At 39.3% G+C, this 24,829-nt stretch overlaps 2 protein-coding genes and 1 long non-coding RNA gene across 3 annotated transcripts; 1 reads left to right on the top strand and 2 right to left on the bottom strand.

Annotated features, from left to right (window-relative positions):
* Positions 1 to 4,012: 4,012 nt before the first annotated feature.
* On the top strand, positions 4,013 to 6,894 carry LOC108676672 (dynein light chain Tctex-type protein 2B). Its single transcript, XM_018164790.2, has 4 exons — positions 4,013 to 4,395; positions 4,894 to 5,027; positions 5,761 to 5,897; positions 6,221 to 6,894. Exons 1-4 carry the CDS (start codon positions 4,349 to 4,351, stop codon positions 6,266 to 6,268), a joined length of 366 nt encoding a protein of 121 aa, XP_018020279.1. The 5' UTR covers positions 4,013 to 4,348; the 3' UTR covers positions 6,269 to 6,894.
* A 176-nt stretch (positions 6,895 to 7,070) lies between these two features.
* Positions 7,071 to 12,837, bottom strand: LOC108676697. The gene is made up of 2 exons (XR_001931188.2): positions 12,800 to 12,837; positions 7,071 to 11,962 (listed from the first exon to the last, which is right to left on the bottom strand). It is a non-coding gene; the product is annotated as an uncharacterized LOC108676697 (long non-coding RNA).
* Positions 12,838 to 23,786, bottom strand: LOC108676666 (protein bicaudal D; the record flags this gene model as incomplete). The annotated part of the gene is made up of 15 exons (XM_018164782.2): positions 23,214 to 23,786; positions 22,753 to 22,893; positions 22,244 to 22,458; positions 21,825 to 21,903; positions 21,305 to 21,482; positions 20,675 to 20,871; positions 20,192 to 20,359; positions 19,519 to 19,682; positions 18,946 to 19,083; positions 18,396 to 18,505; positions 18,132 to 18,256; positions 17,519 to 17,669; positions 17,165 to 17,295; positions 16,895 to 17,012; positions 12,838 to 12,989 (listed from the first exon to the last, which is right to left on the bottom strand). Coding segments are annotated over exons 1-15 (2,271 nt in total), but the record flags the coding sequence as incomplete, so codon positions are not given.
* Positions 23,787 to 24,829: the final 1,043 nt, after the last annotated feature.

The raw sequence follows: 24,829 nt of genomic DNA on the forward strand, positions 1-24,829 counted from the left end.
TAAGGTATGTTCAGCATGCTTGTGATTGCATGTACTCACGAAGTTGCAGGATTCGGTCAGGTTGATATAATTGCACCTCATTTACATATAGCGTAATACTAATTATCAATCCGTGTGCAGCATTCACGCTTTACAACAAAGTTTTTCCTTATAAACCCACTCACTCAACCAAGTTCCTGTCTCACCACATGGTTTTTCTCTTTTTCTAGAATTATTATTAAAATATCATTAGTTTGTATCGTTGAGTAAGCACGTGTGGGATTGACGAAGGGACTTTAATTAACGGAATCTATGTTAAGTATATTCATGTAGCTTAAGAACCTGCCGAGTGTAATTCTCTGAGCTGTCTCTATAGTTATAATTTAGTTAGTTTTTTTTATAGAACTGCATAAAATATGACTGCTTCTCTGGTTGTGGGATTTTTTTCGCTATAAGTTTGTGCCTGATAGTTATTTTGTTGATGCCTTGTTACTTTCTTCATTTGTAGTACGTTATTTCTAGTTTGTTCATACGACACGACTTTTTTTCATTGCATCGGAAGCTTGGTGTGGAAATAAGCATGCACACTTTTCTTTTGTTAAATCGTTCAGGAATTGTGTCTTTAATTTTTAGCATTTAATTCTGTGTCTAATTTTTTGTGAGAGGACGGTAAATGTTCGTTAAGTGCCTGCGTAAATTTCCACGCGCACCATACTTCTTGTATGACTTTCATTCTATAAGTATTGCGGAATTCATTATCATGATACATAACGTTCTCTGTTAAATCATATCCGAATTTGCCACTAGTGTCGCGTGTCATTTAGTACAATTAACTTTCATTCACGGTTTTCCGAATGAAAAAGTGTCGCGTATGATCGCTTATGCGGTCATAGGAACAGGCGACACGACGATGTCCCTCGTGTTCACGTTTCAACCATGACCGCTTCATTAGTATGTCTCATGTTCCCTCAAACTGCGAAGGTATCCCCTTGTTACGCCAAATCAGTGTGTCAGCTAACATTAACTTCAAGGATCTCTCGTTTGCGTTCAAGTATTGTTGTTTTCATGCTGCACTGGAGCAGCGCAATAGAGCTAAAGACGAAACTGTGGTCCCAGATAAAAACTAACGAGCCGTTTAAGGTTACAATTCCTAAATTTTTTGCACGTACATTTATTCCAGGGACCTTCGTTTGATGCTAGCACGTAAAAACTGCTGCAAGAAAACTATCGAGCTGCTCGCATTTATTAGGAAAGACACATCGGTTATTGTTTCCTGCTGAGCAGCCACCTGATATCTGGCTGAGCATAAATTTACAGGATCTTTGATCACATGTGAGTGTAGCTCTTGGCGACACAGGCCATCGTCGATCGTTCTTATTTGCGTCGTTCTCGCGTCAGCGGCTTAGAGTTGCTTGCACATGGTGTGTCAAATTGCAGTTTATTTTCTTGTTACTGTTTGAAAACTCGTTCTTTATCCTAACCTTCGATGAATTTCCCAGTCATTAATTCAATTGAAGGTTACTCTGCATAACATAGCTCGTAGAACTTTGTGACAGCATTTAAATTATGTATTCCGTCGAACCTATAGCTCTCTGTACACTCACAAGCTGGAGAAGTCGTCAGAAATAATTATAGTTGATATTAGCCACGAGTATTTTTCTCAGTTCTACTGCTTATGCCGTCGAGCTGTCCGAGCTACACCTGACTCCACTCGTCTGCAACGCTTTAATAATTCTTACTGTTAATAATGCTTGATTCCACACAGTTAGTGTCCGCTCCCAGCAATAATTCGTTAAACACTTAAAATTAATCAAATTCGCATTGTAGTTTGATTTTATGGAAACCTGAGCTGTAATCAGCTTTCCTCACCATGCTTGCAAAAAATATTTTTGTGCGTTTGTTTTCAAAAGTTTAGTGTTTAATTTGAAGGCTGCGATGTGACTATAGGACTTGCGTGCTGTTATCACATATTGTGATCGGCAGCCAACTTAATTTTTTCATTTGCTTGAACCTATTCTAGGCAAGTGTCCATATTACAGCATTGTAGTAGACCATAATTTAGCTGCCTTCTCTAATCTACATATAACGCGATCGAATTAAGGTAAATGGATATTTTTTCAATTGGCTAATAGTTGTTGATTATTTACAAATAAATTATCTATGTCAATTGCCTCGATGTCTCGTACGCTTGATCTCACTAATTTTTTTTCTCCAATACCGTCGAATAATTCCTGCTCAATGCCAAACTTATGTATTGTGAGCCTCTAAATCTCTACACTAATGCAGGATAGTTTTGGATCCTTCGGGTAGAGGTCAATGCACATCTCGGGTATACGGTGTCGTATTCAGATCATTTATTGAATTTATACGTGTTGGCGCTTTGTAATTAGCGTGAATAAAACTCGCTTGATGGATGCCACACAATATTTCTGCACATCTTCTGACGAATTTCTTTGTCCAAAAGTGTAGGAAATTAGACTGGCCATTAGTCGATGTATCCAAATTCATCTCAATTTCTTTTTTCCTTCCATAGAATATTCTTTACATTAGGTCTTTACCTGGACTACGATCCTGAATATTATTGATTCTAGCTCTGAAGGAATATGCAGTGTAAAATTGCAAGAGATCTGAGCCTTGAAATGCAGTGTGTACAAGTGAGAACGAAGACCAGATTCTGTTAATGTATTTGACCGGGCTAAGTAATTTAGAGATTTGGTTGAAGCTTTGTGTTTGAGCTGCACAATGTTGTTTAGTGTGAAGGTACTTCGTATCCGCGAGCATCATGTCCTTAACTCGGCTTGTGCTAATCGCTCTTCAAATGTTTGCCAAGTTGGATCGTGTGTGCCTAAATTCCTATTCATTAAATGACTATTTATTCTGGCCAAAAAACTGGCACAATGTAGAATTTATCTACACGCTCGCGCGATGAATTGATTCAAGTTGTACTTGAGTAGTTTAGCTATATCATTTATTCCGTAGCTTTCTTCATCAAACATGCACTCCATTGCTACTTATGGTATCACCCGCATTAATTCTGAACTGTAACCGTTAACAAGAGCAAAATTATCGAAGCATGAAGAGATGTTTTAAAGTAACGATGAAATTTTCAGACGTTTCAAGCTGAGTGTTCGCTTCAATACTGCCCATGGATAGATATCTCACCTGACGCATGGTTACTTGCCTGATGTGTTTATTGATCACTATATTTAAAGATATATTGCTTTCTCTATAGTTGGTATCCACTACACTAGATAGAAATGTCGTTTGGCTATTACTATGTAAGCAAGAACTGGATCCTTAGTGTGTTTCATGATGTGTATACAGCTCTTTGTGTTTTATATCCATTGTTGAGTATATTTTGAACGAAAAATGTCAAGCAAGTTTTATTTTTCCTTTAAAAATTTTTTAATTATTTTCTGGACTGAATCTTCCAGTTGGACAGGAAATTTTAGAACTTAAGTGCAGCTTTGCTTATCAAATGGTTGGATTTAATAGCATTTCATGACGCTCATTTTCTCTTGGTCGGGCTGATCTAGAACTACTCTTGTAAAATGTATGCCTTGCATCAAACTAGTGCCAAGACGAACACCGAACAGCCATTCATGATGCGAATGCCAGACAGCCAATTTTGGCGGAAATTTGCCGCTTCAACTCGTTCTTAATTTTTGTATTAGGACATTTTTTTGAACCCTTGGTTGAGCTTGCAAACACGTTGTGACATACTAATTAAGCCTTTAGCACGTATTTCTTCACCCGCTTGTCGTTTCACTGATTATTGTTTCAATTAACTCCGAATAGATATTTTTGAGAAGTGTCCCATGTTATCGCCCGTCTATCAAATTTGGCTGATTTAGGCGCGAGTTAGTGCTGAAGTTACGAGGTTTTTTTTTTTGCAGCTCCAGATTTCGCCATGTAATGAGAATTCTTTCGAAGTTGTTCGCACACTTCTGGCATCCAAAATAAGAATCAAGAGTCCACGAATTAAACGTTATGTTTTTAATTAAAATTCGAAACAAATGCCTCAAGGGGACGTTTACTGAGCGTCCAAGGGCCTGGCACACCCTGGGCACCTTAGCCGTTTTGAAGCGCCGTGACGACTGCGTTAACTCTTTTTTCTGTTCGAAGTTATTAAATCACATTGAGCGCATGTGAAGCGGATGGGGCTGATTGAAATTATTTGTCTATCTTTAAACACATGAAAGAACTCCCAGTGAATACTTACGATTTTTTTGTGGTCAATCAGCTTCCGTTTCACTTTCTCAAACGGTTCGCTAAAACATTCGTATGTTTTGAAAATAATTGCACTTTACGAGCATTATTTAACTAGAATTGTACAACATAAGTGGCCGTCTTAGACGCTGCTGGCGGCATGGACGCCAACCAAAACTTCCAAATCAGACCGCCAGCTAAAGAAAAGTGAGTGAGTAGTTAAATGTCGTCAGATATTTTTGGAGACCAGTTCCATATTCAGTTTAAAATTAGTAAATACATGTACAATCAACAGGCCAACTTTTAACAGTAAAGTAATAAACTTAAATAGCCAGTTTAACACGCTAAGCAACGTTAAAAAGCTGTCGATTTGTAATTTTAAGTGGAAAAGAAGCGTTATCACAGGTTTATCAAGATCCGTTTATGATTTTTTATTGTTAAGTGTATTTACACAGCTTAGACTTTCATATGGCTTGTGGGTTTTTATCTCTTCTCTGTAAATCTGGTCATTCTGTTTATTAAATGAACTGATGATGGTGCTGGTCTCCGAAATGTTTCCAATGATACCATGGTGAATTTACTTGGCACTTATTTGCCAGATTGAGTTTTGACTTGAGTACGATTCCTGTGTAAAGCCGTGGCTGCTATAAATGCAGAAATATTTCGATTATTTTGTTTGAGCTATGTTTAGTGTGTGTTGAGCAGGCTGCGCGCAAGCGTGGTGAAGGAGATCCTACACACAGTAATGGTGGAGCAGTTGTCTGAGTATCGCTACGACGAACACAACGCTGACGAGACCGTCAACTGCCTCGTGGAGAGCATCAGGGAGCGGCTGTGTAGTGAGAACAGCTTATATTGTGTGTGATGAATGTTTGGTGGCCCAGTGGTTACAATTCAGCAGAGTTCCAAGATTGGCGCAGAGAGGCGCGGGTTCGATCCCAGCTCTGAGCGCCAGTTTCTGGTCGCAATCGGCGAGGAGGCCGGGCGGTTAAGCGCAGCAGAATTGTAGCAGCGAGTTGCGAGTTCGAGACCGCAAAATGCTGTGAATGTTCTGCGATGTTAAGAATCGGCGACAGGCCTATGGCCTACTAAACGCTGAAACAGTTATATTATATTATATTGCTTGCCTTATTCAAGTTATCCTTGTTTACTTCTTAGAGTGTGTCAGTAGAATGTCGTCGCGTAGGCACGGCGCTAAATTTAATCACGCAATTCACAGTTGGCTGACAGGGTAGAATTTCTCGTCATACTACATAATTCTAGTCGTACTAGATAATTTTAGTCTGATGAAAAAGATGTTCAGATAATTCTGAACTACGTTTTTCCCCTAGTCTTCATTGTCTTGAATCAATTTTATTGTCTTCCGAACACCTGTTTTTTCAACTTCTGAAAAAGCTATTATTATTTTTTTTTATTTATTCATCTGTAAAAATTGTGATCTCCAAAGCTTTACGGCGTCAATTTTCAGCATACAAATTAAGAATATTTTCCTGTGTGTAGAATCGACTTTTTTTTGATACTTGGAAAGATTCTCGTATTGTGATGGAAGTTCATGCAAGAGTGTGTGTGCAGAGGAGCTATCGGCGCTGCGCTACAAGGTCGTGGTGAACGCCGTCTTGGGAGAGCAACGTGGCGGAGGCGTGAAGATCGGCGCGCGGTGTCTCTGGGACACCGATACTGACAACAGCGTGCATGATAACTTCTTATCCGTGAGTATCATGTCTCGCAGGTGCTTGCTACCGTTGTAGTGTTAAGATTTCGTGTACTGACGCGTGCTTATTACGAATTAATTTCTCAGAATGTGACGGTGCGAGTAAAGGTTTAGGCCAGTCTCTTGGTTGTTATTTTTTTGCATAATATGTGTTACGAGCGTATTTACTGGTCCCTCTTGCAGGCAATGTCATTAATTACATTTTTTGCATAACCAGTGTTACTCTCGAGGCCCCAAATTTGTCATTGTGCCTAATTGAATAAAGTAATGCATGGCTAGCGGATATATTGGACTTACGCACATGTGTCTGCTCTTATGCAGGAGACGTTTTTCTGCTCTGCTGTTGTCTTTGGTGCGTACTTCTACTGAAAGTTTCGACAATGCAAGGTATCAGTCCCGCCTTCACATAGCACCTCACCACTGCTAGACTTGCTCTCCAGCATCACGTTACCACGGTCATCTTTTCTTCACTATTGACATCATTTTACATCTGAATCACGCACGTGCCTTTCCAATCCAACCGACTTCGTAACTGTGTGCTCTGAATATTAAAGTTCAAGGATAATCTGCAGTGGTGATTAAAGTTAAGCACATATGAGATTTTTACAATACTGTTGTTTACCAAGCGGCTAGTTTATTTGAGCGAGGTAATTTTCCTAGCTTAGATGTATTTTGTTCTCTGGAGAGCATTTTATTTTTTTTGTACCTGGTTTTCATTAAATAGATAAACTAAGATTATTTATTTCATAGTTTACGTTCATTATTGAACGGATGTGTTGTATTTATTTATTAGCTATCATGTTCTAGGTATGTATCTACGGATGCTTGTATAGGAATGCCACAACAGAAGTTATTTTCCAGCAAGCTTATCTACATTACAAGTTGGCATTATCTCCGTCCAGATTTGAATGTATTTTAAGTATATACTTTACTTATGCAGCTGATTAAGTTATTAAAGCTAGTCTTGAATAAAGTTGACGTAATAATGTGCTCACGTTGTTGTCTTTAGCTTACACTGAGTGTGCAATGAATGGCACACGCCAGTTTGCTCAATTGAACTACAAATATACACTAATGAGATTTTATGGCAAGAAACAAAGTTCACACTTCCGACTTACGTATTGGCTACGAGGGGCTGTCGCGGACTTCTCTGGGGATAAGAAAGGCAGTCTTAGTCACGGACTTCCTGTTTATTTGCCATCCACAGTGTAAGAAGGTGTAGTGAATTAGGGTCAAGTATGCGTTACTTAGACTTGAGAGTTGCGTTGCTCGATGCTCTAAAGTGAACGTTAAAATTGCAACGACTCAATTGACAGAAATATTGCAATATTTATAGTAGATAGTATATTTTGGTGCAGTGAATTCCGTTTGCTTTATAATGATCAAAACAATTCTATTTATAATCCTAAAAATTATAATGCATCAAATATTTCATATTGATACGAAAAGAAAAAAATGAACAACGGCGAGTTTCGGTCTACGTTTCCCACTAAATATATTCATTTATTAAATGACATCACGAAATATTACGACTGCGAGGCTTTTTAAAAGGTGAGAAGATACCCACATCCATCCCGTAGCACGGAACAACCAATATAATCGTCTTTGGTGCTAGTCAGAATGTTAGAAACATTTCTATGAGAGTCGCAACATTTATTTTCAACCTGGAGCATCAATAATTTGTTTCACTGTACATCTAATTACACTCCTCCATCCACGTCCCCGGAAGGAGGGGACATGACGCGCCATCAAAAATGGCGCGTACTGCGGTATTAATTTCACGAGAAGGCAACTCGACAAGACGCGTGTATCTTCATGAAGCACGCAAGAACAGGGAGTCCTACATCAGCGACAAGCGCTCGCTGTATCGATCTCTTCCTACCGCGCGACACGTTAAAGGTTCCTGTTCGATGTTGCCGAGTATTATGTTTAGACATTAAAAAAAAATAGAATCAAGCTGAGTGAATTCATAGAGTCACTTTTAGAAGACACTTCAAGTTTAGTGAGTAGCAACAGAGAATACTGAACTCTCTTAAATCATCTTTATCTGAACATAAGCGTGAAATAGCATGAGATTCAAGTGAGGGCTTCATAGCTATGCCTGAAAAAGATGCGATAGTAGGTTAGGAATATCTACAGTGACGATAAGGTTTGTCCCTAACATGTGAGCACATAGTATGAATGTATGCGATGCTAATGACGATAGCCTCGATGAAATGCCAACTGTAACCAAAACTATAAATTGAAATGAAGGTGGAGAGTGAGGGCTCATCTTCAAATGTCAACGAGAAGCTGCACGTTGAAAAGCTCGGAAACCAAATTTAGTTTCCTCTTGGAAAAATACACCTTCTCTAATTTGCGACTTGCATTACGCTAGATTCTTGTGCAATAATTGAAACAAGCTAGCCGTGACATTAGCTCCTAGCTTTTAATTTGCGGTAGCATGAAAATAGGAGTATGAAAAACATACGCCCAGTTCCTGAGCCACCGTAACGTTTGGGAAGCTCAATCACAAATGTGGTGTACAGAAACCACGTCAAAATTTCAATAACATGCCGTCGAAGCTTAATTCGAGAATTTGATTGAAGCTTGGGAATTATTCCTAACTTTATATCAAATGAACTACATAAAATTCTTACAAATTAAATACAAGTAATAGCAACCCATCAACAGCAAATGTTCACAATCTGACCATTGCCAAGCTCGACAATCTAAATACTAAACATGAATGCTATATGCCTCTTGACATGAATTGAACTAAATTCTGAAGCAGAATTCAAACACAAAATACTTGTGACAATAAAAATGACTTTAAATTAGGACAAATACATTAAAGTAACTAGAGTAGCTGGGCGTATAAAAGAGCTGCTCAGCAATCAACAGTCATGGACGGAGGTCTAACTTGGTGAATTCTTGGCGACGCGCACGAAGCCGCTCGGTCTTCCCGGCTCATTCGACAACATAACAATAAATGAGAACATTTACACGAATAAAAAAGTAGAATTTACCTAGAATGAAAACATTCTCCATTAAAAATGCAACGAAAGGTAGTGAACATAATTTTGTTTATTCTAATTACATTATTCTGGGATGCCAGGAAGTAATTCTTGTTGCTTAAGAAAGTGATGACATGAACACGGAGCGATGAGGTTGACGTACAGAGAGCACGAGGCTCGTAAGGCTTCTCAAGCTGATCGTATACACACGAATGTCTATTGGGATATTGGAATATTAAGTACAAGAGTCGGCTACAAATTTAGTTACAAATTGAAGGAAAGTAATCACTTTGATACAGCTCCGTCATGAGTAAAATTAATCATATGTCGCGTAGTACCAAAAAAACTAAGAATCAAAATAGTTATTGCCACTCATTCGGGACTGAATGAGAAGAGATATGTAAATTTTAAAGGGAAAAACAATTCGGAACAAATGATAGAACAAAAGGAGGATACATAGGACGGAATATGTGCATGGTGGACAGATTTACATGGGATGGTAGAGAGTCAATTTTGAATCGTTTACGCATTCGAAGAGTTACGTGTATTTCTCAGAGGATAGATGCTAAAATTCGATTAAAAGGTATAAAGGTGAATAGTTGAAAGCGTAGAGCGCAAATATGAGGAGGAAATTCAGCACATGTATACGAGTGGACATTCAAAATTCGCAAAAATTGTGGTCAAAATGATATATATATCCACAACCAAAAAATCAAACAAATTTTAGAAACTCAGTTAAGCTTCCAAAAAACACAGTCCTCTTAAAACAGCAAAGGTAAAAGTAGAATAAAATTTTTATTTTGACACGCTCACTCCGCAGGAGTGTTGTCTTGCTGCACAATATCCTGAGCACATGACAGAGCATTAATTAAGCTATGATCTCACAACGCAATGCTAATCTATATTACTATATTAAAGAACGAATTTGTGAGTAAACGTGGCCTAGTAACACGTCTTACATGTCAAACTTCAAGAACTCTTCATGCGAAGTCGTTCTTGGGGAAAAATAGAGTAAATTCGTATAACATTTTTCAGATAAATTCTCAGAAGTTTTCCATAACACCATTGAATCTCAGAAAAAACATAGGTCTTTCTTCATCCTCCAAATAAGTTTTTAGTAAATTCGGCTGCATACAACTAGATATTGAATAATCAACAAAATATTATTAAAAGCCTCGTATGAGTCAAGGGAACATACAAGACAAATTAAGTTTTTATCATTCTATACAAATTCCAGTCGGGTAGATTATTTCTCGAAATAAAGCTATTTAAGTAATTTTCATCTACCTATTACAAAAATCTTCGAATGGATAGAATTAAAAAGCCCACTCCTAAAGCATCTGTCAACGACTACACATAAATTCAAATGTGCCCACAACCTTACCTGAAATTCAATAATCGAACGGTGAAATTTCTTATTCCAATGTATTTATTCGTTGAAATCGGCGAAGCTAAGATTAGGGTCTTGACCACCCGTGACAGGCACTCAGAGGGTGATGATAAGATACACGTTTTTTGGCTATAGAACCGTGCCAAATTGATCAATAAAATATACCTCGCTCATCTGTTAGATCCAAAATACTTGAAATGTTAGCCATTTCCTAGACGACATCAACATTCTTTAAACTTGTCTATACACGTGCAATTGATGACCAGAGAATACTTTTGAATAGAATTTCACCTGCGTTACCTTATATCTATTCAATGATGAAACGTCACTATGACTGCGGGGCTTTGTTATAGCTTATAAGATTGCGACGTTCATACCACGGCACGAAATCAATAAAAATGTCTTCGATGATCAAAATGTGCGAAAAATTACTATAAAAAATAGGAGTCCCTCTAATTTTTAAACCTGGCGTATCAATAACCGGTTTGATTGTAAATTTACGCACGTACCTCTAAATTTTACTCAAATGCATTCTCTGTACATTATTCGCATAAATACAATGAAGCAAATTGTGTCATCTAATTCTAATTTTTAAAGCTATGTACTCACAAACTCCGAGAAAATGGTATCAACTTTCAAGTCTGTAAAGGAATGATTATTCTACACAACTCGTAGTGGCTTGTGAGATGAAGAGCCTTGAGAACTACACGGTAACGTCTGCAATTGCGAACACATTTTTTCACCTTTGATGAACACTCAGCGGACGCATTGTAGTAAAATACGATACGGTGATACAGTGACGTATAGATATGACCATTGTTTTGCACACACTCGCCACCTCATGTCACGCCAGCCATAATGCCCTAAGAAACCAGTTTTACGCATCATTGCAACAAGTCCGGCGTTTGAACTAAAAAAATATAGTTGGACCAGAAAGAATTTAAAAAAGTTTATGATAACAAGAGAACAGTCATCACTTAACTTTCAAGAATAAAATTTTGCTTCAACGATATTGAAACTGACAACAGCTGATCTTTGGTCAAAGCAGTTTTCCACTCCTCATAGTCTGAAACTAAGCGATTCTAGAAATGAAGGCAGCAATGAGAGGGAATATTGCCACAAACATGTTTGACTTGCAACGGGAGATACGCGGGAGCAAATCTTATACCTACCAACCTTACGATACACTTCACATAACAGTTCATGCTCTGATAACACTTCTTTCCCTATAAATACCAATAACAGATGAACACAAACATTCCACCTAGATGACACTATCTAAGACGCAGTTGAAGTAGAACAAACAGAGGTTGGAAACGCAATAGTTCCACCGAATGCTAATTCGTAGTTCTCAAAACACTCGCTCCTAAATGTGCGATACAAGTTCATCAAGACGCAGATTCTCACTCAGCTACAGTAGACTAATAGTTCACAACGTGGATGACTGACTGCACATTGAACCAGCCAAAAATTAATAATCCACACAAAACAAGCCTTCACTAAAGTGACAGTTACTAGCAACAGAGGTCAGGCAGCTACCGTTGTAAATGAGGAGCAGAGTGACGGCGCATGGCAACTCGTCTCCAGTGACGTGACCACGAGTACACGCATAGCACACAAGTGGCAGAGCTGCAATCTGGTGATTCATGGTGCGGTGACGAAAATTAATTGAAGAATCTGAAAAAAACGACTCCCATATACTTAAAATTTAACTAATCTACAGTCTTATATTATGCAAAGAAAAAGCTAGGAGCAGATTTCACAACAGATATCTTCGGAATAGGGAGGAGTGAGCGAAGAACTCCCCAAATTGAATGGTAAATAATAAGTTGTAACAAAATTGGGATTTCAAGCACACACTAACGTCATAGAATTTGAGCTATTGTTTCAGCAGCAATGAATGTTAGAAAGCCCATGTTGGATGCAATGTTGTTGTAGAATAAAGATTAATGAGATATATATACATGGATCGAATGAAAACCTATGCGTTTAATCAAGTTTCCATTGAGGTTACATTGCGGCCTACGGGAAGACTGAAGGACAGCCAAATGCTTGGTCTTTCATATGTCCGGCGGCGGCCTGACGCGGCAAGTGTGACTAAGGCAAGCGATGTTGCACACAATCTTTTCGTAATAACCAACATAGAAAGATGCGGCCGACGTTAATGTTTCCCTATATTACTCAGGGAGTTTTGGTCAAATTGCTTGGCGTTCAAATTCCACTTAAATATACTATACCATACCAACGACATTAATGGGATTAAATTAGGCCAAACGCTTCAATATTCTTAATGTAGGAGGCGAGTCAAGGTTCTATCGCTCCTTGTATCCACTCGAATCTGTCAAAACCACAACGTCCCCAACATAGATCATAATTCAATTCTTTACTAACTATGGCTTGCATCACTAATTTTTGTTATGAAATATTTTTTTTTAGATAATAACGCGATTTCACTTTTCTTCTTTGACGTCCTTCAGATACTAGAACCCAAAAGTATTTTCAAAGGAAACTCACCAGGCAATGCGGCAGGATCAATAGTTGTCCCGGCGAGGACGCTGCGTAAGGCTAAGCTTCTGTTGGATGGCCATCCTAAGAAGGGAGTTCAGGGTTTTCTTTTCTTCTTCAGCCGCCATCAACTGCCGCTGCGCTTCGTCCAACTGAGTGACGTATTCCTCACACCGAGCCCCGAACATCGAGCGTAAACCTGTAATTAATAATTCCGTGGTCATACAACTAAAACAGGCATCAAATCAGACGGACAGACATTACAGACTAACAAATGACAATGTTTGAGGCCTCATGCTCCCTCTTATAGAAAAAGACAAATTGATTACTAAACGCGAAGATAAATACAGCAAAATTGCTGAGTTGAATACTTTCCAGCAAGGAAAAAACGACCGCATGAGGTCGACCGGACACAGCAGCGAGGTGCCCCTCAAGTATATGCTTACTTCATGATTCCCTTGTCTTAAAGAATTCACTTAATCTTGTATGATTTATTGCTGTCTTTCAAAGTGCGCTTTTGGATTCATGTAATATACTTAGTGCAAATTGTATGAAGCTCCCATAGAATTAACCGGCACCTCTTTATGCCGTAGGCTTTGTGATAAGAAACTTGGCTTTGTTCTGCAGATGAGCTTATTAATATGATGAACAGCGACGCTTATGTGCAAAGCTTGCAGGAAATTTCAAACAAATAACGGGAAACCAAGGAATCTTCTGCTGAGACAAGTTTCACCTTCATATTAAATAGCAAAATGCAGTCCTGCTTGGACGTGGAATAGCACACGAATTCGTTTTCAGCCTACTTCGTCCAGCCACTATAACCGCGCACGGCAGCCGGGGGTTTTGCCGTAGCCACGACCGTGCACGCTAGCATTAGTAGATGTTCCCCGGTCACGCCAGTAGTAGTAGAATGGTTTACTATTGCTTCAGCTATTAAGCTATTTCGCACCGGAGGTAAAAAAAAATAACGTCGCCCGACAAGGCAGAAGGTCTCAGTTATTTAAAGTCTCAAATTAATCATAATCCACTAGGGGCGGAAAGTCTCAGCTGTCCAGCCCGCTGAAGCTGACTCGAAAGAAGCAGCGTTAGCATCTCAAAGAGACGAAGTGACAAGGAGGGACAGGTTGAAAGCAGCAGAAACGAAGACACTCGAACAAGAGGTCGCTTACATGGGAGAAACAGAGAAAGGGGAAATGGAAGGAATCCTACCTACATAATAACTCGATGTAAGGAATCCTATACCTACATAATAACTTGATGAAAGGAATCCTACATAATAAATGCAAGGAATCCTACTTACATAATAACTTGACCCCACAACTGAGACACGCAGTCAGACACCGCGAGCTCAGCGGTGGGGCGCTCAGGAACAATCCCCGTAGGAGCGCAAAATCCCATAGGACTTCTGACGAGCACAGACGCGCGTCAGAAGTCCCCCCTGAGGGGGGTCACGCCAGAAAACCCGCCCCGCGCAGGAGAGCCGCCACCCGAGCCGGTTCAGACCAAAGCTGTTCGCTGGATGTTATGCCGCTCCGGAGCCTGGGTGCTGTCAGCTCCGGGCACTCAAGCATAAGATGCTTGACGGTGTGGGGGAGTGCATGACACTACTGGATGGCATAGGTTCGAGTGAGTGCTGTCCAGGCAGTGTTTGTAGGAGTATAGTGAGGGATAGTGACCCCAGCGGAATCTGCTGAAGTGCACCTTGTCTGCACGGTTTAACGCTGTTCTGTATGGCTGATGTCTGGTGGTATGTCGTCTATGATGTTGTTGATTGGAAGATTAGGGAGTGGGTTCCGGGTTGGATGTGCGTGTATATGTTTGATAAAGTTGGCTGGGTTTGTTGGCGGGATAAAGGAGTTGAATTTTGTGAGATAGTAGTTGTATGAAGTGTTAGCTATTGGTCTGGGTGTACGGGCTAAATGCTCAAGGGTGGTGGCAGGGGCGGGGGTTGTAAAGTGCCGATTCAAGCAATTTGGTGCCTCTCATATGTGTGGTCTGGGTGCTGCCAAGTGCGATTCTGAGTGCTGTGTTTTGAATGGTTTGTAGGTGGTTGTGAAGTGTGGGTGAAATAATAGGTGCCTAGGCTGATACGGGCATAGTCCAGCACTGAGTGTATATATTGTTTGTACACTAGTGCGAGAGTTTCTTTGTTTTATCCGAATGTTGTTCCTGTGAGGGCTGAGTGTGTTTAGCCTAGGTCTGCGATTTGTTTTTATTTGTTGTATGTGTAGCCCAAAAGACATAGAAGTGTTGTAAGTGACACCTAGAATCTTGGTTTCATGTGTGTGTGGTATGATGGTGTTGTTTAGTGGGACTGTGGGTCTGTTTTGATGCTCCTTTGTGTGGCTTGTTAGTAGCGTGCATGTTGATTTCGTGGGGGCTACTTTGAGTCAGTTGCGTGCTAGCCAGCCCTCTAGTTGTGTGTTGTAGGGTTGTACTTGTATGGAGCATGTGTTTGCATTGGTGTGTGTTGATGTAATTGTGATGTCGTAAGATGAAGTGTGAATATTGTCGGGTGGGGCTGGGATATCATGCATGTAAACGTTAAAAAGGGTTGGCGAGAGGACTGATCCTAGGTGTACTCCATGGGGTATGTTCCTTGTGTGTGATGATTTGCCATTGTAGTGTACGAGTGACTGTCTGCTTGTTAAGTAGTTGGCAATGCAGCGTCTGGTGTCATGTAGTATTGTATTGCAGATTTTGTCTGTCAGTGGGAGGCGCGAGATGGTATCAAAGGCTCTGCTAATGTCTATTGTAATCAGGAGTATGCGATGTGCAGGGCGTTTGGAATTAATGTCATCTTGTATACGTTGTGTGAGGTTGGTGAGGACTGTGGTGGTGGAGTGATGGGTCCTTTAACCGTGTTGTGTGGGTTAGAGGGGAATGTGGAGCGTGGTTATGGAGAGTATGAGGCGCTCCATAAGTTTGGATGGCGAGCAGAGGAGTGTAATGGGACTGTAGGAGGCTGCCTTGGTGGGGGGTTTGTTTGGTTTCAGGAGGGTTATGATTTTGCTAGTTTTCCAGCTTGATGGTATGATGCAGTGGGCGTATGGAAAGTTAGCAATATTGTTGAGAGTGGTGACATCTAGGTGTTAGTTTGGAATGGATGAGGTATTTTGAGAGTGCCTGAGGTTTGTCTCTTGTATGATGGCGACGTGAATTTTGATAGAGTGCATGAATTGTTCGAGTCCGACGTGCTTAGTGCAGAGGATATCAGTGTTGAGTTGTAGGATGTTGAGTTGTAGGATGTTGAGGAGAAGGTACAGGCAGCAGGCCGCCTGGTCTCCAAGTTTTCCATCAGAAAAAACGTTGGTCCAGGCCAAACGGGTAGCGCCTCCCAGGACGCAACACCCTGGGGAACCATCCCCCCACGGCTCCCCAGTGAGGGTGAAGTTGAGGCTCCCAGGTGAGGCCCTCCCAGAAGGGTGTCGTCACGACGTAGACACGCGTCCAATGTACGCTAGTTGGAGGTTTTACCGAAGCCACAACTACTGAACACGGTATTTGGAGGTTCGACCTTAGCCAAAACGAGTGTTCACGGTAATTCGTATTCCGGCAAGATCAGACGTCAACTACACATCAAATGTAAAACGAACTCTAAGAAAACAATCAACGTCGCAGAAGCTCCGAGCTAAGTTCTCGAGAGTGTGAAAGGCTAAAATTATTATAGGCAGACGTGCTTGGATAATTCGCACTGCAGCGCAAATTCTGCCGAATATTGCCCCGCATCCGAAATAAGACTACACGAACTGTGCCGAGAGCGTCGTGACCTTCATGTGAGAACCGAGCCAAGTGCCACTACCGGTCGTGACTGCAACTGCATTTACATCCATAGAAGACCCGGTGAAATGCTCAATAATCAGCGTCTTTCGTCTGACAATATTATAAGAAATTTTCTTTGTGTATCATTGACCATCCTGTGCATTTACATCGGTTCAACGCTAAACCAAGAGAACTCTAATTAAAAACGCCAGCAGACCGGTATCTTGGAATTGCAGCCACGCTGCCTAGCAAATAAAAATTCCGATCAATATAAAAATTTTGACAAGTCGAAGGAAAAAATTAATTTATAAATTTCTATTGAGAAAGCAAAAGTGAACTTGCTTGAGAAAGTAGCAGCATCTTCCTTGAGGTGCCGGAGTTCATTGCGCAGTTTCATCATGGCTTCCGACACAATCGTCTTCTCGGTGTCATACTTGGATTTCAGGTTTGTCAGTGCAACCTGAGAATGAAAAAGCAAACAGAAATGAGACTGGATGGATCCTTCGTTTGCCTACGAAATGCCTAACATGTTAAGTAATGAGAAATAATGCAATCCCCAACGACGATGTCAAATGGTAAGGAAATGACGTTGGAATCTTTGAGTTAAGTTACCTCAGCAGTTTGTTTGTTGGCCTTGAGCACAGTCCTGAGGGTGGCGATCTGCTCCCGCTTGACGGACAGCAAAGCCTTCAGTTTGATCACCTGCTCCTGCAGCTCCTGGACCTCAATTTCACTCAAGCTTCCTGTAGCCATGAAAATAATTCACTCTTCGCACAAAATTACCCACAAATTTTGAGAATCGCTTAATAACATTATATTTTCTACTTTTTGCTCAAATATCAAATACTTATTTTAATAAAATATAAAAATATACCTATTTGATAATGATCTGCATCTTGGAACAGAAGTCGTCTTTGATGACTATTAAATTAGTATTAAATTCTGATAAGACCGAAGTGAACTGACCAGTTTCACCCAACGCTTCAGATGTCTGCTGCTGATGATGCAGCTGCTGCTTGCTGCTGTCGATGGTGTGCTGCACAGCACGTCGCAGATGCCGTACCTGGTCTTGTATTGTGTCTGTCACAGCCCGTAAATCACCGGGACAATATTCTTTCTGTGAAGGGAGAAAAAGATCATCTTTAATTCTCGCAATACCTACATCAAGTAGGCAAATCCTAAGAGTGCCTTTGTCTAGCCTCGTCGATTTGGAAGGTCAAACAAAATATTATGCTCATGAAAGAGTAATATAGAAAATGAAGAACCGCTATCATCACGGAGAAGAGAATCGTCACCTTTCTACCCTAAGGCTACTCGTTTTGCTCTAGTTTTTACCGCAAATCTTGCGACGCTGAATGTACAAGGTACTAGATGATATAGCCATCACGCCACGCGGTCACGATAGCAGAGAGCACTAGTTGGGCAACTTTAGGAATGATCAAATCCTGTATGTCAGTTTGAGCTGATGGATGTTTGACAAAGTCGAAACACTCGGTTATCCGTTGCAAATAAGGTCATTAATGAACTCGTAGTCAAACATCTGCGGCCTAAATTCAAATAATAAAAAATTAGAGCTCACATCGACGCTCAGGTTGACGTCAGTACGAAGTTTCGACCTCAACAACTCAAGCTGAGAAATGGCCACACTTGAGCTGTTGTTGCTGTTATTTTCCATTTTATCCGAGTCTGCATTGCTGTTATTTTCTGTGAAAAAAAGAGGAATAGTTGAAGTCTCTCCGATTTCATGCAATAAAAATACTACAATACAACTAGAAAAGAAAAAGAAATATCACTTATGTTCCCATGCCGGTAAGTTTTTATGCGCTTCATTACAATGGCTGACCCTGGTCGGTTGCTGTGCCCTTGCTGTGGTCGAGCATAACACGAGAAGGAGTTTGTCCGTTGACGGTGCACACGTGATGGTAGAGCTGAGCCAGCTCCTCTGACATGGCCCTGTCCGCATCAACATCAATTATACAATAACAATATATCTCGGCCAGACTAGCTCCTAATGCTTAAAAGATTTCAAGCCAATTTTTAGCTTCGACTGAGGAGCTCAGTGATTTTTTCTTCCACATTTTAACTTGGAGAGAAATGCACAGATAACGTTTGAACTTGGGAGACCATATTGAAACACATCAACCTTCAATATCTGAGCAAGTTTCTGTTGCAATTAAGCAAAGCGAGAGTTCAGTTCATGGAATATCAGCATCATGACTCCTGTTAGTAATAAATCTCTGAAAATTAGTGGCGCCTAATTTTATTATCCTGCAACCCAATGTCACATGTCACAATGATCATGTTATTGTTATCATAAATACATGGCTAATATATATAAATTTATCAATAAGTAGTGCGCAATTACACAATACTGGACTAGAAGAACAACTCACTGCAGTTGTGTGTGCGTTATAGACAAGGCGCCCTCTCGTGTGTTCATCATCTGGCACAGCAACTGAACGTCGTTCGACGCGTCCGCTTTGCGCTGTTCACTCTCCATAAGCTTGGATCGCAGTGATGAAACCTCATTCCTGTGTAGAATAAAATACTCAACATTCCTCAGATAAACTATGATGTCTTGATTATCCCTGAAATCGGACATAGTGTATGGACTTATTCATCTACTCCGAATAAGATATGACACATTGTTTCCTTCAAGACAATGTTGTATTAATCCATTGATATTATATTTAAATGACAAATTACACTACATTATCTTCTACACTCCAATTTGAATTATAGCCGTTTACTTTCTCCACCATAGCTGAGCTCTACCATTGATCATCTCTAAACACAGTGGGAAATTTTGCTCAATAGTTTTTTGCTGAAGTGTTGATTATAGTTTAGAATCTTTAAAATTGGTTATTAAACGATGGATCTGAAAAAAATGGGTGTTGTTTTTTTGGGGAAATTTAAAATAAATTTAATAGACGTAATCTCGATTAAGAGGCTTAAAGAAATGGCACCTGAGCTGCAGGAGGGCTTCTGAAGGCTGCGGTTGGTCGCTTTTCTGGAGGTCCTGCAGAGTTTGGTCCAACTCGGCCAGCTCCCTGGCAGCGACCTCGTAGCGCTGCTTCTGCTGCTCCAGTGCCTCGGTCATGGCGCTTTTTTCTTCATTGCTAATACTTATCTGCAAATTACCATCAAATTTATATAAAGCCACAGTAAACTGTGGTATATTAAACAGTACACAGTAAACAGTTACCACAGTACATTGTGGTATAGTATAAAACCATTAAGCAGGCCAAAAAGATAAAATTTATCACTAACAACAAATTTATCTTTACAAGTTTACAACATACTAAATAAATGTGATTGAAAACCAATAGTTCGTTGTGCAAATGAAATAGATTTTACAACACGTTTGAGCAAATCAGTTCCCTACATAATTACACTAGTTCTGGATGAAGCAATGATAGAAGCTACTTTCATTAGTCAGTATTAAATTAAAAAACTATTATTGGCTCTAAACCAACTCAGAGATCTTTTCGATCGTATTGCCATTTGAACAATAGAGGGAAATTTGAATGAATACTCGGATATCTAATCATCGTCGAGGACAGCAGAATAATTAATACATTAAGCAACTGTGATCAACTCTAATAATATAACTCATAACTGAACACAGCCCTAAGTTACTTTGTTGAGAGCGCCAGCAGTGTTGACGTGTAGTGTTTGTAATGCCGCCACGTGGCCGATGAGGCGAGTGATGTTGACGTGTTGAGCAGACACTTCAGCACGTGTCTTGTCCAGCGCCTCTTGCGTCTCACTCAGCATACTGTTCGTGCTGCTCTTCTCAACCTCCAGCTGTAAATATATATTTTTTATGAAACAGACTGAATTGTTGGAAATTTCATAAATATAAAACAATGTTCCTTTTACTTTGCATTATTATGGTATTCAAAATTTTATAATACATGCCTCGCTTGTAGCTCCAAAGAAAACTCAACTATTGAGATCCCATACTGAAGCCATATTTTTTGCCAAATGAAAGACTGAATCAGTATAAATATTGCAATTCTATTAAAATAACTTGATAGTTTACATGGAAAACATAAAGAAACCATGAATAATCTACATAAACACATGACTGAAGTCAAGTTGATCATAGAGCGCAGTTACCTCGCTGATTTTGGTCTCGAGTTTCTTGATTCTGTTGCCGTGTATCTCAGAGAAGAGGTCGCCTTCGCCCCCCTCAGGACCGGCGCCCCCCCGCGCCGCCTGCTGCTCCAGCAGCTCTGACTCGAGCTGCCGCAGCGCACCGGGTGTCTGCTCGTCGTCGTCACCACCATCCTCACCATCACCAAACTCAGAGCTGCCTGCGGGTCGAATGATTCAACTTATTATAGGTATATATATTCCAAGTACAGTCACCTAAAAGATTAATGTAGAAGATTGAGTCATTCAGTAATTTAATAAATGTTATAGTAATTTCCTTTTCTTTCAAGTTAGAACTGAATTGCCAAGGTTAATAAAAGAAGGAAATTCAAGTTTAGATTTTATTCCTAGCTGAAAACGCAAGACATATGTTGGAAGAAAAATTTATCGTATCATTACTAAAGAACTAAAAGAAGTAACAACAATAATGTTTTTTTTTTTTTTTTGCCATACGGTCACAGCAATGTACGCGATGGTAGATTCAGACACACAACAAACTTGATAGGGCATCATACAGACGAGGCCCACACAAAATCTTTTAACAAGCACATTTGAAATAAGCAGAATATAGATATTGATTCGGCATGGGCATACCTGAAAGTTTCATGGACATAGCAGCCAGGTTGGAGAGTGTATACATAGACTCCTTGTTGAGCCTCGTGTCAAGCTCTTTCTTGAGAGCGTACTTGGCTTCTCGTTCTGCTTGCAGCGAAATCAGAGCTTCCTCCATTTGCCGCTCAGCTATTTCACGAAGCTTCACCATGTCTTCCATCTTAAACGTTTATACAAGAGTTGTCACAAGTATTGACTTTTTTAGCACTGACCATGCAGGCACAAAAAATTTAAATGACATAAACATACCCACACACACCTACAATGCTACCGTAATGATAGAACTTTCTACCCATTTTCAATTTTCTTCACAAAATAGTAAAAATTACCAGTAAAAAAAAGTTCAATGGAAAAAAACTCCCACACTACGGTAAGAATATCTGCTGTACAGGCAACACGTGAGAAGGGGGGCTAGATAAAATAAAGTAAGCCTATTTATACCTAATGAGACTAGCAAACTATAGCTATAATATGTCATTATCTTCTTCTCACTGCAACTCACTTGTGAGTTGAGTACATCCACCTCTTCGGTGAGGCGCCGGATTTCATGTTTGGCACCTTCAAACTCGACTTGTGATGATCTGGAACCAATCATTTGTTCAATATCACAGAAGTTCTTATGAATTTTTCTATCAACTATGTTCAATTAACTGTGCTATTTAATTATTTACTCGCAAATAATATGTTATACCTAACTTTTTAATTAAAGGTTCTTGAAAATAGTATACTTTATCATTCCAGCAGGTGATTAATTTTGCGTCAAACAATTTATGGCTGGATTACATCTGGAAACAATTTTTGAAGAATTATAGTAGTAACTCATGCGTGTATATATATTTTTTTCCATTTTTTTCATTTTTCTGCAACTAACAGGATGCTATAGAAGGATAACAGGATGTTAAAGATTAGTTGAAGTCATACTTGAGGTTTGAGATTTGTTTCTGAAGAGAAATGTTCTCATCTTCCAGCTCAGAATAGTCCTGAAACAGACGCGTTTCTCGGAACTTAAGATCCTTGAGCTCCGCCTTGATCTGCATCTTCTCATGATCACTAATGTCCTTGGACCTGAGTATTTCTGCCAAATCATTGGCAAAGCGCTCCTTCTCACTCTGCACCCTCTCTAGCTCCAACCGCACCTTTGTTAACAAGAAAGGCAATATAATATACCAAATAAATAAATAGAAAAATTATAACATAAAACAAAACTTTGACTTTGATTTACTTTGACATTTTTAGTTACTTTAAACTATAATGTCACTAATAGTTAAAAAAATTAATTCAAAATTAAAATGGGTAAATTTTTGCTGTAATATGCTACAACTGAATAGAGGCAACTATGTAGCATAATTTGAAAACAATCAGGCTGCTTGATCAAAGAATTACTATACAGTATTCCATGCTAGACTGCTTGGTAAGCTAGATTGGCCTACCTGTTTTGCTTCTAGTTCCAGTTCTGCAATCTGAGAGTTAAGTGATGTCTCCCGAGCGGCTGATTCAGATATGAGGCTCTCTTCAGTCTCAATGCCACTTGCTGTTGCCACTCGATGAGTATTTTGGAACTTGGCCAAGGCCTGCAGGTTAAGAGGGATTTAATTAGTAAGGTAAAGAGGTTAATAACTTCAATAATCTAGAACATGTATAAGTAAAGTGCAATTTTCAGTACGGTATACCAAAAATCAATAATGAAGAGACAGATAATGCAATTACTTTTTAAAACTTGATGTTACATTTGAATGAGACCTTCAACTCCCATATCAAACACAAATAATTTTGGTCCAGAAGAATGGTATCTCAATTATATTATTTCCCATTACCTGAACATTAACAAGAATTGATGTCTAATAAATATCATAAAAATTGCAATGAAAATTTCACAGAAGACACTACAAACCTCTTGAGTAACAAGGAGTTCATGCTTAGTATTCTCATAGAGGGCCTCCAGCTGTTCACAACGAGTCTTAAGAGACTCCTTCTCCTCAAGCAGCACCAAGCCATACTGTGCAGCCTGGGTTTTCTGATTGCTGGTGTGATCAAGCTCATTGGTGAGACGCTCTATCTCAAGCTGTAAACTCTGTGGATCATCATTGATCTCCATTGAAAGAATTGAGCACTTGACAAAGCTCTGCCTCCCAGTGTTATAAAAACTCAATGGACATTAGAGGCTGCTAAATAATACTAAGTAGATCAACATTCAAATTCAGACCAGTTATTTCTAAAACAATTAAAATCATTGACAAAATGAGTGAACCAAATTATAAAAGTATAATAGCACCCTTCAAGAATGAAGCTAACAACATCAGAGGTTTTGTATTCTGAAAAAAGAAACAATATCATGAGAATGCATGAAAACAAAGAACATGGTATAAACCATCAAAGGAAGACTGGTGATCAAGTAAATTACATAAATAAAAAAATATACAAAAAATACCTCCTAAAAGGGATGCCAATACTGAAGTTAAATTCATAATATGAAAATTAAAAAAAAGCCTATGAGTAGTTCAGTTGCAGACTTGCAGATCCTGGTTGAACAAGGAATAGGTAAATAATCAATTACAAATTAAAGATATAGTGTTTCTTATCAAGTCTGAAGTTGGTCAAATTTGAATATAGGTACCTATATCAGGCATAGCAGTGATTCAAGTATATAGGAATATAACTTAAACTTAATATAACAACTTAAAAAAGCATAGTTAATAGTTGATAATGGATCAATCAATTAGAATCAATACATGGATCAATCAATCATTACTGCCCGTGTGGATTGACCAATCTACACTGCCATGCAGTGTACCAATCTACACTGGGCACCTGCTAGGGAAGCTGCCCACCTACCCACTTGGGCCGGGCTTTTTAACTTAAAAAAACCCATGGAGAGAGAGAGGTGGGTCTTGAAGAAAACTCAAGAATGCATCAAATCAATCAAGTGGTTTTGAACTTCAAAAACAATAATACTGTATACATATATATATGTATACAGTATTAAGCTACCAAGGAAATATCTATAAGGCTTTCTTAAACAAAAGCAGTCATCTCATATGTACCCTCAAATGGGGTAATATGCATCATTTTTTTTTTGTTTTGTTTTTCAATGATAACTTCTAACCATGAAACATTCCATAAACGAGTTTAGGCTCAATTTAAAGGTATTTGCAGGGGCAATTATACGGTGTTTCTGAAAAAATTCTGCATGCTACCATCAAACGGGATAATATGGGATGGTTTTGAGCTTTTTTTTGTTAATAACTTCTTACCATTAAACATTTCATAAACAAGTTTAGGCTTATTTTAAAGCTCTTTGCAAGGGCTATCAAATGGCATCTCCAAAAAAATTCCACATGCTATTGGTAAGGTGCCAGACACAAAATAAAAGCATCCCGAATTACCCCTGGAAAGTGGAAATAGGGTAATCTGGGAGACTTGAAATGAAACTCAATTTTAAAACGTTCGAAGCATGCAGAGTGTACTCATCCAATACTATCATCTTCCTTTGTAGATGATGTAGAATAA

The sequence above is a fragment of the Hyalella azteca genome, unplaced genomic scaffold (genome assembly GCF_000764305.2).
Source record: "Hyalella azteca isolate HAZT.00-mixed unplaced genomic scaffold, Hazt_2.0.2 contig8774, whole genome shotgun sequence".
Classification (NCBI taxonomy): Eukaryota; Metazoa; Arthropoda; class Malacostraca; order Amphipoda; family Hyalellidae; genus Hyalella; species Hyalella azteca.

Excerpts from the sequence above, each read along its gene's own strand:
- LOC108676672 (XM_018164790.2), top strand. The coding sequence starts at position 4,349 with ATGGACGCCAACCAAAACTTCCAAATCAGACCGCCAGCTAAAGAAAA. Across the intron at positions 5,028-5,760 it reads CATCAGGGAGCGGCTGTGTA|AGGAGCTATCGGCGCTGCGC; the intron begins GTGAGAACAGCT and ends GTGTGTGTGCAG. Across the intron at positions 5,898-6,220 it reads TGCATGATAACTTCTTATCC|GAGACGTTTTTCTGCTCTGC; the intron begins GTGAGTATCATG and ends GCTCTTATGCAG.